The sequence below is a fragment of the Diceros bicornis genome, chromosome 24 (assembly GCF_020826845.1).
Source record: "Diceros bicornis minor isolate mBicDic1 chromosome 24, mDicBic1.mat.cur, whole genome shotgun sequence".
NCBI classification, from domain to species: Eukaryota; Metazoa; Chordata; class Mammalia; order Perissodactyla; family Rhinocerotidae; genus Diceros; species Diceros bicornis.
In genome coordinates this window covers 28,351,360-28,366,414 of record NC_080763.1, presented here as the reverse complement: position 1 = coordinate 28,366,414, position 15,055 = coordinate 28,351,360, and the positions used below count along the sequence as shown (strand labels likewise).

Genomic DNA, 15,055 nt, shown 5'->3' with positions numbered 1-15,055 from the left:
TTTGGCAGATTGGACTTGTATTCCCTTCCATCTCAGGAAAGAATGTAAGGGTATCTTACAAAATTGAAGTTCCCATATTTTAGTATGAAAGCCAGATATAATGGAAAGCTTGGGCAAATCTGAGTGGTGCAAAGGGCGAACCACATTGGACACCTCTTATATATCACTTGAGATCCTCTTGGCCTTACCTGTCTCTTATTCTAGCCATGCTGCAGCCACCAGTTCTGTGCGAGTGCTGACTAGCTTCACCCAGGTGCAACCTGACATATTGCACCCAGCCGTGCACCACGCTCCTCTCACCTTCCACCCTGGGGCTTTTCTGTTAATATCTGGGGGATCTCTCATCACCCATGCACAGGAAACCTGGAAGATTGGTGGAGTCAACACCCTGACCTATGGAGGATAAGAACTGATGGATAAAAGTTTCTCTTTCCTTCCTCCTAGAGCAGGGATCCTGAGATACATACCAGCTGAATTCTCAGGTGAGCCCGTGGGATCAGCAACCATTTACTTCCAGCAGCAGTAAACTCTCCTTCCCTATCTGCTTCACTTCCCCATCCTATCATTCTGTTCCCTGGAATCTCACTCCCCAATAAGAATCTCACACAGGCTCTGCTTCCTGGAGAATCCAGGCTAAAACATCACCGACTCCTTTCTTTCACTCAGACCCCACACAATCTGTTAGGGAATCCTGTTGGTTTTGCCTTCGACACAAATCCAGGATTTAACCATTTCTCACCCTCTTCCCTGCTATTAAGCTGGTTCAAGCCATCGTCATCTCTCACCTGATTAACAAACACAGTAGCCAGGGTGAGCCTAGTAAAATGAAAATCAGTTCACGCATTTTTTTTTTTTTTTTGGTTCAAAATCCTTAATAGCTTCTTATCTCATTTAGAAAATAAGTATATATATAAATGCCTCATAACGATCTACAAAGTACAACGTGATCTGTACCCCTGTAACTGCTCTGATCTCATTTCCTACAACCCTCTCTGATTCAGCCACATTTCTATCCTTGTTACTTGTTAAAGATTCCATGAGTGTTCCTTCCATGTCACCCATGACTCTGGTCTTTGCACTTATTCAGAATTTTCTCCCCCCAGATATCAGCCTGGCTTAGTTTTTTTAGCTCCCTCAGGTATTTATTCAAATGTCACCTTCTCAAGGAGGCTTCTCCGACCATTTAAAATGCAACTTCAGGCATTCCTTCTCCTTCTCCCTTCCTTGGTTTTTCTCCATTATACTGATCACCAGCTGACACTCAATGCATTTTACTTATTTATTTATTTATTTTTGGCTATTTCCCCTTGCTAGAACCTAAGATCAAGGAGGTCATTTGTTATATATTTCCAATGATTAGAATAGTATTAGCATGTAATAGGTGATCAATAAATATTTATTGAAAAAAGAAGGAAGAAAGGAAGGAAAGAAGAAAAACTACAATAAAATGTCACCTACCCACAGGTAGGATTTCTGGTCATCTCAAATCTTTGGACCACAGCCATGAACACAGAAATAACTGAAAAGGGTGTTGAGCAGTCACAAAGCCCACAAAAGACTTGGTCACAGAAGAGCCCCTTTATGCCCTCCCTTTAGATCCTATTTATTCTCATGTTCAGATCCTTTCCCCAAAGTTAGCCTTCTAGCTTCCCAGCTCATGAAAAGATTGAAATAACAAAATATAAAGTGACAGTACCTGGCAATAAGAAGAGACAATTTCAATCCCCTCTCTTGAGCTGAGTAATCACCATAACACTTGGGTGTGGGTAAGCCTAAGCTAATGCCTGCAAAATGTAAGCCAAAAGCTTCATGTGTTGTATAAATACAGAGATCGTGTTTTTGAAAGAAAAATTGGGACACAGGGAGCTCTTTCCAGGTGCAAAAGGGGTGTGGGAAGTTTATTTAAGATTATGATGAAATATTTGAATTTCTGGAATATTCTGAGGGTAAAATATTTTAAATAGGGCTGTACCAGAAAAATCAAGGGCATATTTACATGTCACTACATGTAAGAGAACAACATTTATAAGATGCTTTAAAAAGCACAGTTAGGGCCTGCCCCGTGGCTTAGCGGTTAAGTGCACACACTCCGCTACTGGCAGTTCAGATCCTGGGCGTGCACCGATGCACCGCTTCTCCGGCCCTGCTGAGGCCGTGTCCCACATACAGCAACTAGAAGGATGTGCAACTATGACATACAACTATCTACTGAGGCTTTGGGGGAGAAAAAGGGAGGAGGATTGGCATGGATGTTAGCTCAGGGCTGATCTTCCTCACAAAAAAAAAAAAAAAGCACAGATACCTGCTATGTGATTTTAAAAAAAGAATTTGTTTTGAAAATTGCTGGAACACCTTAAAGGTTCTTAAGGATTCATACAGAAATGAAGCAAAGTAGAGTCTCACATCTAAATGGAACCTTTTAAAATCTAACCTGTATCTTTGAACAAATGGGACTGTTTTGACCATACGTAAAATTTCCTTCAACTGTGTTTAATTGCAGTAACGAAAGGCAAAAGAGTGAGTGCACTGCCCAGCTGCAGTGGAAACGGAAACAAGGTGGGTGTGAAGGATTTAACGTCAGATATGAGGCGTTAGACACTTGTAACATCTGTTTTTAAACTATTGACTTGAAGAATAGCCATATTTAGTGAACTTGTGTGTGAAGAGCCTGTTCAAGGGACAGACTAACTGTGAGGCATAAAATAGTAATCATAATAATGTATTCAGGTAACAAATTATCACATTCAAAGGTTAGGAAGTTTTTGTTTATTTTTTAAATATATGTTGTAGTGTTCTCTGTAATAAAATAAAAGGACTGAGTCATAGTAATACCAAATGTACACTTCTCACACAAAAATGCCAAATTATTCCAAAACAGAATTTCTTAACTTTTTGGGGAGGGGTCAAGGAGACTTTTGAACACCTGAGGAAAATTATAGATTCTCTCAGCAGTGCACTGATGTACTTTACTTGTATACAAACTTTCACTTTATTACAGATTCCCAGGAGGACAACCATGGACCCCTAGGAAGCCTATGAACCTCTGGTTAATAAATCTTAATCCAAAGGATAATGAACATACTTTGTATAATAATGATATCTTAAAGTAATCAAATAGATCAATTTTTGCTAACAATTTCTCAGCTGGAGGGAAAAAAATCTCAATTAATTGATAAATCTAGATAAAATTCACTCATGTAACAACACATTTTAAGTATTGTGAATTTGTTTTCTATGTCTACTACTGTATCAGAGCTGATATAAGAAAACAGACCCCAGGATAGCCAGGGTTTGTTCACACAGGTGAAACAGCTAGACATTCTGGATCCAGGTGTCTGAGAATAGGACTGAATGGGCTTAGCCTCTGCAGAGCCGGTCTAATGATTGGGCCTGGGCTGTGAAGCACACACAGAACTGCCTTGTAAACTACTTCTTCACTGGCCTCCTTCAGTGCCCACTATTCTATGCATTGAGTCACTTCCTTGGATCAAGTTACTGGGATATTCAACAACAGAGTTGCATTATCCTGAAGGTACAAGGAAATAACTCTGGAAGGTATACATGAAGCCACAGGAAAACCAATTACAAGATGGAAAAGAATTCAAAATTTTCAGTAATTTTTTGAAAGTTAAATTTAAAAAAATAAAACCAAAGACTTCAAAGAAATGTCTTGCTTGCTCTGGATTGCTTCTGAGTGTCCCAGATATCCAGGAGAAACCTCTTCTACTTTCCTCTTGCTTAGGAGTCCTACATTTGGAAAGTTTAGGAAGCAGTGGTGGAGTTCATTTCTTGGAGGTGGCTGTTCAAAGAAGTGTCTTTAACATGGTTTTAGTAATGTGAATATAGGGTCAGACAAGTGGTGAGAGATGCGAAACTCCATCATATGTTATTTCGTATCTAAAAAACTAGTGTCTCAGATAGATAGGAAAAATAGGCAACAAAAGTAGAATTTCATCTGCCTTAACAGGGCAAGACAACTCAAGGACTTTGAAAAAGAATTATAAAATGGAATGAAGAACCCAATGGAATGACTTAAAGTGCCTCTGGAGACATTCATTCATGCATTCATTTATTAAACAAATATTTATTGACTACAGATTAGATGCCAGGCCCTTTCTGTGCACCAGGGATACATAACTGAACAAATCAGATAAACAACAATAACAAAACAAAACAAAAACCTTGCCCTTGTGGAGATTATATTCTTGTGGTGGAAAACATAAATAAGAAACAGAAAAGCAAGCAAATTACGTAGTGTATTAGAAGGTGACAAGTGCTATGGATTAATTCTGTTTTTTTTAAAGCAGGAGTGTTAAATTTTAAATAGAGTGATTAGGAAAGCCTTATTGAGAAGGTAACATTTGAACAGAAACTTGAAGAAGGTAAGAGGATTAACCACGGGGATGTCTGGGCAAATAATATTCGAGACACAGGGAAGAACCTAATGGGTGAAGCCTCACAAGTGTGAGGAACAGCAAGGAGGCCAATGGAGTGAAGGCTGAGTTATGAATGAGAGTAATAAGAAACAGAATTGGAAAAATAAAGAAGGTCTGAATCATGTAGAGCCTTTTGGGCCACTGTAAGGCCTTTGGTTTTTATCTTGAGACAACTAGGAAGCTTGTGGAAGGTTCTGGGCAGAGAAGGGACATAACCTGACCTACATTTTGAAAGCTCTCTCTGGCTGCTGTGTGAAGAATAGACTGTGGAGTGTAAGGGTGGAGACAGGAGACTGGTGAGGAGGCTCCTGAAATAAGCCAGAAGGGAAGACACTTTAAGTATCTTAAGAGAGGCACAGAAACACGAAACTCAACTGAAGCAGTGAAGGAATTCTCTACCATCTATGCAGGGGTTGCAGATTTTGAGGCTGTGGGGGATCAGAATTTGCCACCCCAAAATGTGTCTCTTTGGCTTGATTATTTTTAGGAACAAAAGACTCTGAAAGAAACTTTGTCCTTCCCTCTAACTGCCTAAAAGAATTTAAGGTAGAAGGCCTATCCCAGGAAGGAGCTATCACCATAGACAACTCTAGGTGTGGTAGACAGGAAGGCACCTAGCAAGGCTCATTTTTATCAAAGTTCTCTCTCAAGTCCCATCGTCTATAAATGGCCCAGCAAACATTTGTGTACCAAACATTTGCTTTTCCATCTCCATGTGCATCCCTCCCCTTTGAAGTCCCAAACCACTACCCCCAACATCCTCCTGTGTCTTTAACTGAAGATGGTATTTAAGGTGGTGGCTTCAGCCATTTTGGCAAGTTACTCAGTTTTCCTGGGTTTCTCCCATGTATACATGTTATTAAATTTGTTTGATTTTCTCCTGTTATTCAGTCTCATATCAATTTAACTCTCAGACCAGCCAGAAGAACCTAGAGGGTGGAGGAATAGTTCTTCCTCCCCTACAAGGCAGTACTGAGAGATCAACCCCTTTTTAAGTTATTGTCTCCCAATTATGGTGACAATAAACAAGGCTCAGAATGTTCCAGCATGTCCCACAGGCCTCTGGACTTTATGGTCTGTTAGTAAGATGTATTAGTAATTTATCCTCCAAATTGGGACACCTTTGAGAGTGAAAGGAATGCTATTAATTACATCTGGACAACAGGTGTAAGAGAAAGTTCCATTTAGATAGGGCAACCCTAACTATGAGGAATCTAGGAAGACATAAGGAACCTCATAAGGAACCTGAGTTCATTATGGGGGGAAGACCAGCTTGCTTAGTGAATAAACGTCTTTTACCTTGTGAAAATTTAGAATTAAGAATAGAAATGAGAATCTAAATCAGACCCATAGTATTACCTTGTTTGTGTTGAGTTTAAGAATAGTCAATACATATTTGGTATTTTGAGTGTTTGTATATGTCCATTAGTATATTCACTTCAATATTCCTGGTCTATAAATGTATCTACTTTTGTGGATTCTCCTTTAAATTGATTGCAACATTTTACCAATTTCCTTGTTGTAGTGGGTTGAATAGTGTCCCCCCATAACTCACCTCTATCTGGACCTCAGAATGTGACCTTACTTGGAAAGAGGGTCTTTGTAGATGTAATCAGTTAAGTAGAGGTCATCCTGGATTAGAGTGAGTCCTAAACCCAATGACTGGTGTCCTTACAAGAAGAGAGGAGAACACACAAAGACACAGACACACAGAGAAGACGACCACGTGAATAAAGAGATAGAGACCGGACTAATGCAGCTGTAAGCCAAGGAACATCACGGGTTGCCAGCAGCCACCAGAAGCTGGGAAGCAGAAAAGAAAGATTCTTCCCTAGAGCCTGCAGAGGGAGCATGGCTTTGTCAATATCTTGATTTTGGACTCTTAGCTTCCAAAACTGTGAGAGAACGAATTTCCGTTGTTTTAAGGCACCCAGTTTGTGGTACTCGGTATGGCAGTTTTAGGAAACTAGTACACTCAGAGTTAAATAAAATCTTTAATGCGTTCAATCAATAGCTGTAGGAGAGTCATGATTTTACCTTTCTTTGAAAAATTTCCTTTAACAGCATTAACTCATTCTCACCTCCCAGGAATCCAATGAGGCAGGTACTAATACTATCCTTATTTTATAGATGAAGAAACTGAGGCATAGAGCAATTAGGCAATGTACCTGACAAGGTTAAGGATAAGCTACCTGCAAATATGGCACCTTGGCACATTGAATATTTTGAGCTAAGGAAACTTGAGAAATGGCATGTGTAGGGAGGACTCTCTGACCTTCCCCTGAAGCAGGTCATAACACCTCATGTGAGAGGGTCCTTCCCTACACCTGGAGAAAGGAGCATCCTTATCTCTGAAGACAAAGGGAAGACAAGAGGAATCTGAACCCCAGACAGAACCCCATTCCCTACACTTAGTTCATACCCTTTTTTGTCCTATCACACTGTTCCACGACTTTCCACTCTTCAAACCTAGTATATAAACATTCAGGTTAATCGCTTCTTTGGGTCTTCATTCCTTATTTATTTATTTATTATTAAATAAATTTGTACGCTTTCCCTTGTTAATCCATCTTTTGCTATAGGGGCCTCAGGCAAGAACTTAGAAGGGTAGAGGGAAAAATATTTTTTCTTTCTCTTCATTCCCAAAAGCATTCCTAGGAAATGGAAGGACAAGGCATTCAACCCAGATGATCTCACTCCAGAAAGTGTGGTCCTAACTGCTTTACTCTTCTGCCTCTGTAAAGAACATCAGGATGTCCAAAAATTTAGGATTCTCAGTACTTATAAAATTTAATTTAATAGATTTTCTAGAATTTTCTAAGTATTTGGAAAGTTCTGCCAAATATTCAAGTGCTTTAAAAGAAAATATATTAAATTTGTGTTCAGACTATTTCATTAAATTATTTATTAAAATATTACTAAATTATAAAATATTCCTTAAAGTAATTGTAACAATTAATTCGATTTACAAGTAAAATAAATATATGGAAAACAAAAAAGAACTAGGTTTTACATTTACGATTTTAATGAATCAAATATTCGTTTTTAAAATCAGTTACCCCCAATAAGTCTTTTTTGTGCACAAAAGCTGCCCCCATGGACATCAAAATTCACCTTGACCTGTATTGTATTACAAAGAAGGTAATAACATATTTTGTTGTCCATCAATATCTTTGTCTCAAGTGAATAAATCAAACCCCTTCATGGTTCAGGTTAGAATTCTTCCAAGCTCTTCAGATGAACATTCCATCCCCTGGATCACGGCTTCCCCACCCTCCACCTCCACCCAGCAACTCCTTATGCCCAACTCCTACTGGTTCAGGATGTAGCTCGAGCCTTCCCTGAACCCCAGTTTAAGTCAGACCCCTCCATCCCCACCAAGTACACTCTCAGCACATTTACACAGTCATATGTTCAAAAGATCATTTGATTAATATTCAGCCTTCACACTAGACAATAAGATCCCTGAAGACAGGGACATGTTAGTGTTGTTCTCCACCAAATCCAGAGCTGAGCACAGCATCTGGAATACAGCCGGTGCCTAATAAACATTGGCCGAATGAAGGAAGTGATGAGCAATGTCGAGGGCATACAGCCCCTCTTTGGGGGAAAATTCCCCATTGTGTGTCATATTAGAAGGACCCAGTTCTGCATCTCCCATTACAGACACCAAAAGTGGGAGGGGGGGATCTCCTCTTTCCCACTACCCCCAGCAGCTAGCACACAGCAGGTAACCTATGCCAGACAATCAGATGCTCCCATATAGGATATCTCTTTCTGGCTGGTAATTCAAAGAGGCAGGAACAGTAGAGAAATTAGTGATGGCAGCACATAGACAGTCCAGCAGCTACAGAACTGGGTGCCCAGCACCACAGATGTCCAGTGGCTGTGGTTGCGGTGTTGTCCATGGAGTTGTTCCAACCAGATGGTTGGCTGTGGCTCCAACTCCCTGCCTACGCTGGGGCCTTGGCTTATTCTCTAAAGCCTGGTTCTACAAGGATTCTGTAAATTACATGTTATTCTTTCAGAATATTTCTTTCCTCCTTAAGCTAGACAGAGTGGGTTTTCTGTTACTTACCATCAAAAATCTTGACAGATACACACACACACATAAACGCACACACACAGAATAAAAGAAAATAAATCATAGAGGCTGGAAGCATGAAGTAAAGCCACCGTTATAAGACACAAAGTATTGGGCTGTGTTTAGCAGCATGTGGATGCTAAAGCAGAGAGCTTCTCTTTAGGTTGGGAACCAAATGTTATTCAGTTTATGACCACTGATTGTGACTAAAACAATTGTGAAATGTGGAATAAGCCCACATTTCCCTAAGTGTGGAAAACAGGTATGATTTGGAGATAGATGAGATTATTTTAGGTTGAATGCCCACATGGCATTAAATAATATTGAATCACACAGTAAGAAAGTTGATTCTCTTTTCCATTGTCTTTCTATCCTTCTGATGCCACTAAGGACACTGTGTTGGACTGGTATCTCTTTAATATTTCTTGAACACTTATTACTCTTCCTTTTTTCGGGGGATCAGGAAGATTAGCCCTGAGCTAACATCTGTTGCCAATCCTCCTCTTTTTACTAAGGAAGACTGGCCCTGGGCTAACATCTGTGCCCCTCTTCCTCTACTTTGTATAGGACACCTGCCACAGCATGGATTGATAAGCAGTGCGTATGTCCGCACCCGGGATCCAAACCTGCGAACCCTGGGCTGCAAAAGCAGAGTGTGCGACCTTAACCACTAGGCCACTGGGCCCACCCCTACTCTTCCTTTTTAACAAACAGAAGGCAGCCTCAGGCTCAGAGCATTCGCAGACAACAGTCTTGAGCAGAATATAATTACATTCATGTTTTCACTGTATTTAGTTTTTTGGTTACTCCCTTATTTATAGCAAGTCATGCTAATTTTCCATTTACAGTCGCCATACAAGGCTTCTAAATAAATTTCTTTCAGTTAAAGAAGTGAGTCACCTTAAAGATTCTGAGTGAATAATAGCACAGGTGGAACACAGATAAGGCAAAAATCATGAAGATGGTGAATGATTGTGTCTTCAGTTTGGAAAACACTGGGATAGCCCAATAAGAGCCACAGATGCAGAATGCAAATAACTAAAACCTGAAGGAAAATCCAGAACCCAAAACTGACAAAAACTGCAACAACTCCTTTAGAAACATTTCTGAAGACACACAAGTGTGTGACAGACAAACCATTACTCCAATGAAACACTAGACCCCAGACGGCAGGAATTGGAAAGGGTGGAGGCAGTGATTGTCACCATCCTGAAACTAACAGCAGGTAGGTCAAAAGGATAAGGCAAGGTAAGGCAGCACTTTCTTGAGGAAGAATCCACACAAATCCAGAACGGCTGTCAAACCCAATCCACCTCCTCATTCAGAGAAGGGATGGTTCTCTCATGCATGGAGGTAGCAAATGGCAATTTTCTGAATAAGAGTGATGGGTCAATCTTGCTAGCCTTGGTTTTGAGGTAATATGATCTATAATTATAGCCAAAATTTAAAGTTTTAATTTTATTCTGCTTGCTTCATTTAATTTCTCTTAGATCAGTAATTCTCAACTGGGAGGAGCAATTTTTTTCGAACTACTTGTATATCAAAGATTCTAGAATGTTCCACTAGGGAATAGGGATACCAGCTATCCCTCACTTCCCACCTAGTTAGAACCACTGTTATAATGAGAGTGTATCAGACCCCTTTGAAGGGGGGGAAGTGGAGAAAAAGATTCAGAATCACTGCTTCAGTGAGAGCCACAGACAGTATAATTCTCACATCCATCCACCAGATCACGTGGCAGGTGTATGGGTAGTGAAGAAAGAGGCGATCTGTTTACCTTTCAGCACCATAACATACGGATAGAAGATAATGCTTAGGAAAAATTGCTCTCAGCACCATAATAATTTGTGAAATGTCTAGGCAGTGGTTACACAGATCTAGATGCAGGAAAGGGGTTACCACCCAGAATAGGTTTTTAATGACAAGGATCTGGTTTGTTTCAGCAGGGAATGTCTTCTATAACTTAGATATAGTCTTTCTTTTCCTCCCTCCCTCTCATCCTCTCTTGCTTCCTTCCTTCCTTCTTTCTGCCCTTCTTTCCTTTTCTCCCTAGCCTCCTATTTTCTGAGTTCTTGCATATTTCTTGGGCCAATAGTCCCCAAGGTTATCTATGGCTTATTGGACACTACTAGTTTCGAAACTTCTTTCTCCAAAGCCTCATGACCATACAGCGGAAAAGCTGACAGGGTGAGACCCACTTTCATCTGAGAGTAGCTCTGTGGTATTTCAATTCCTGGCACCACCACTTACAAGCTGTGTGACATTGAGCAAATTGCTTCCTTTTTTTTTTGTGTGTGCCTCAGTTTCCTCATTTATAAAATGAGAATAATAAAATCCTGTACTCAGTTGGATTTTGTGAGGATTCAATGGGTTGAGTTCATGTAAAGAACTGAGAACAGGAATAACCACAATACAATTGTTAGCTTTACATATTTGACTTCTCTTATAAGCTTTCCTTTGATAAAAGAGTTCTACTGCTCCCCGTCATGGTTTTCAAGGTCAGATTCTCTTTGCCACTGTCTTTATCCAGTTCTTACTCTTTGTGATCCAGGGGATTCCCTCAGACAATTCTCATTAGCAACATAGACATCAGAAAGCACCTAACTGAACCCTCTCGTTTACCAAGAAGGAAACTTAGGTCTTTCCAAATAAATTATCTCTCAGTTAATGAGAGAAGAGAATGCAGGTTCCCTCCATTGCTCTTTCTCCAACATTCCCCTTTTTCCTCAACATTTGGTGGAATTATAAACAGTATGACTCCAAGTTCTCTCCACTGTCAGAGCCACATTTCTCTTCATTGACTTGAAATTCTGCCACCTTTAAAGAAGTATCTAAAGAAGTGATGTCTCTGGTCTTCTTTGTCCCCACTACACAGTGGACAGTCTGAGACTAGCATATTCGTTTGTTCATTCATTCACTTAACAAGCTTCTTTTTTTGAGCACCAAAGTGCTTCCAGACCCTGTCCTGGGTGAGAGGAATTCAAGGTTGAATGACAGGGTCCCTGTGTTAGAGAAGCTCATGTCCTGCTTGGGTAGGCATATAAGGAAATAACAAGTTACAGAAAAGCATACAGTGTGTAGGGACTAGAATAGGGTTCATGTACAGAATGTTGGGGTGGAGGTAGCTCATCCAGTCTAGGGGTCATGGGTCAAGAGAGGCTTCTCGAAGGAAGTGACCCCTAATCTGGATCTTGGAGTAGGCATTAGCCAGATGAAAAAAGGGGAAAAGTTGCTTTAGGCAGAGGGGATAGAATGTGGGAGGGAAGGCAAAGGCAGTTGTGAGAGTAAAGAACTTTGGGGAAAGTGCCAGAAATTCTGTTCAGCAGGAGTGGAAAATCAGATTAGGAGCCATGAGGTTTGACAGAAAGACTGAGCTAGGTCTTAAAGGATCTTGTAGGTTATACAAAAGAGTTTTATCCTGGAGGCCACACAGAGTCAATGTAGGGGTTTAATCAAGAGGATAGGAGCATATTTTATTCTTTGGTGGCAGCATGGAGAATGAAGCAGTACTTGGAGGTTAGTGCACTAATTCATCCAGGTGAGATAAGAAACAGGTGTCTTAGAGTAAAGAAACACACACCTGTGCTGAATGAAACGTTCATCACCTACTATCATGTCCCTATGAGCTAAATTCTGAGAAAATCTTGAAGTACAACTTCACCGCTGATTTTCATTTGTCTACGTTCTCCTTAATAACCTGCACTTTCTTACCTTAACTGGGTTTAACCAGCCTAGATTGCTTTACTCTTCTTTCTTTCTGTTCTATTTTTAACCACTCAAGAAAGCCTTTTCCTCTTGGTCTTGTCTACAATTATCCTTTCAGTGGTCATTGATTTAAATGTCTGTTAAGGAACAGACATACATAAAACTTATTTAACATCAAGTTTCTAATTCGGTAACATTTAACATGCAAATAGAAAATGTTATGAAATTTCATCATAAATTTCACTTTATCAAATTTCATTTCTTTATACCTCGAACATGCCTATCCAAAGGAAATTTCTGGATTCACTATGTCAGTGTGCAGTTTATATTTGAGAAAGTAACTCAAGTACTTCATATAAAGTTACCTTCATACAACGAAGCGTATATTTTTAAAAAGAGACCCTGATTAAATTTTTGTCAACTATTTGTTGAATCAGCAGACCAGCGAAGATAAATTCCCATCTAGAAAGACTGAAAGGAGAAATAAAGTTTTTGCAATTTCTCATTACCCAAGATAAGATCAGAAAAAGATCAGAAAGGTCAGTTCTTGAGTTGCTATTAGTCTTATTAATCTCTGAAGTGAAACTAAGATTTGGCCAGGGCTAGGAGTAGGCAAAGTGCTCTTTAGAAAGAACAACTCTCACTTTCATCTTGTACCAAAGCTTTGTTACCTATTCCTGTGTTATGAATAACTAGAGTGTCAGCAATCCCAGGTTTGGGCAATTGAGGCTTTACTCATTACACACACACACACACACACACACTCCTTTGGCCCATTCTCAAGCTCTTTTTGCACACTTCCCTCCACCTTTCCAGCTGCCCTTGGCTTCTGGGTTCTACCCTCTCCTCTCCCTGGTACTCACAGAGTCTGTGTACTGGGAGGTAGGCTGGGGATGTAGTGGATATCCTTGCAGGTGACTCTGAAGTCGTCCTCCTGGTGGCACTCACAGGGCGGAGAGGGACACCCTTTTCCCTCCAGGCTCCTGCGCAAGGCGAGAAGCAGCACCAGCTGCAGCAGGGGTGTCGGCCTCATTTTCCACGGGTCCCCAAGGCTATTTCTTCATCCTCCACGATGGTCTCATTCTCAGCCCTCTGCGCCTTGGCTTCCCCCTGGCTTTAGGAGAGAGGGAGGGGTGTGAGGAGGAAGGACTTGATGGGTTGTGACTTCAGCACCAGAGAGGAGGCTGGAGAGGGAAAAGAGGAGGCTCTTAAGTGTTCCGTTTCCTAGGCAACCCTCCACCCAAACAAGCCTACTTGCTTCCCTTTTCTTCCCGCGAGCCACTCAGCCCGCTCCGTCTGTTCCCTGACACCTAACACCAGTCCGGGCTGTCCCCTCTGCTTTCCAATCTGCCCCACGCATTCCTCCCAGTAGTTCTCTCCAAAGCCTAGTTGAGACGCCCTCTCCTTCCTTGTCTCTAAACCCAATGGGCCACCTTTTCCCGTGGGTAGCCTCCTAAAAGCGCTGCCCGTCGGGATCCACCCACACGCACTCTGTCCGGATCAAGTCCCCGCGGAATGGACCGGCCGGGGGCGGACGGGGGTCCAGCAGAACTTCAGCTCCTCCTGGCCCAAGACGCCTCTGCCGCGAGTCGGAGGCGGGCACACGTCGCTGGCCAGCCCAAGGTGCGGCTGAAGCCGGGGCGCGACACCCCTGGCGGATGCTCGCTGCTCCCCAACTTCAGCGCAAAGCAGGACCGCTCGGCGCTAGCGGCCACACTCGCGCAGAAATCGCCGCAAGGAATCGCCTGGCGGCGTCCGGCTCACCCTGCAGCGGGCGGACTCGGCAGCTCAGGGACTGGGCTCTGGGGCCATCTGCTGTGCAGAACCGGGAACGGCAGAAGCAGTTCTGGTGCCCGGAATGGAACTTGGTGAACACAGCCTTGCAATATGGGTTTGAAGCCGGCCTGTAAATTCTGGTCTGCCCAGGAATTTTATTGAGCCATATGCACCCCTCGTTACCCGCTCCCAGAAGATGGAAAGAGAAAGAATACCTAAATGGCGCACTATTATCGTCTCATTATTTTTCACATAGTAGCCAAAAAGATAATTTTATATATGAAGCAGATTGTGCCAATTTCCCTTTTAAAAGCCTTCAATTGCTTACTAATTCTTCTTGGGGTAAAAGGAATATCAACTCCTCACATATTGTGTGATATGTATTTATATGAACTTCTGGGACGGGGAAAAAGCTATGATGATGGAAATCAGAATAATGATTAGAGGAGATTGAGTATGTCGGGGGAAGAGGGAGAATCTCCCTCTGCCCTTTTCCTTAAGGTTCTTATGGCTGGCCAAATAATCAACGAGACAGGTTAGCAGGAGAAAATAATACCAAGTTTAATAACGTGTATACATGGGAGAAAGCAGGGACACTGCGTTTCTCAACACAATAGCAGAAATTCTCGTCTTAAATACCATGTTGAGCCAATGACAAAGGAGGATTTTGGGGGTTGGGGGAGTCAGTTACAGGAGATTACCACTAAAGCACAGTAAACAAGAGTAAGGTTTATTATGCAGCCCCAAGGCCTCACCTTCCACATTGATAAGTCTCTAGAAATGAGCTCATCTCCCCTCTTCCCAATACAGAGAGGGAGATACCTTTACAAATGGAGACTTCCCTTGTAAATGTAAATGATTGTCTGGCAACTCCTCGCAGGGTCATCCAGAGAATGTGGCCAGAGAGACAGAACTTCCGATAAGAGGGGCTTGTTGGTGCCTTTCCTATTGTAACATTTACCCTACGTTATCTTTACAGCCATCATGATAGATCTGTTCCTGGAAGGAGCCACCATGTCAAATTCTTTAGGCAGTTAGTGGGGGAGGTCAAATG

General features: G+C 41.6%; 1 protein-coding gene across 1 annotated transcript in view; it reads right to left on the bottom strand.

Annotated features, from left to right (window-relative positions):
• The window catches only part of TSHR (thyroid stimulating hormone receptor), a 151,235-nt gene extending 137,977 nt beyond the window's left edge, over nt 1–13,258 (bottom strand). Inside the window, exon 1 of the mRNA XM_058566878.1 lies at nt 13,089–13,258. Within this exon, the coding sequence (XP_058422861.1) occupies nt 13,089–13,258 (170 nt within the window). The remainder of the gene's footprint in view (nt 1–13,088) is intronic.
• Between the last annotated feature and the right edge of the window lie 1,797 nt (nt 13,259–15,055).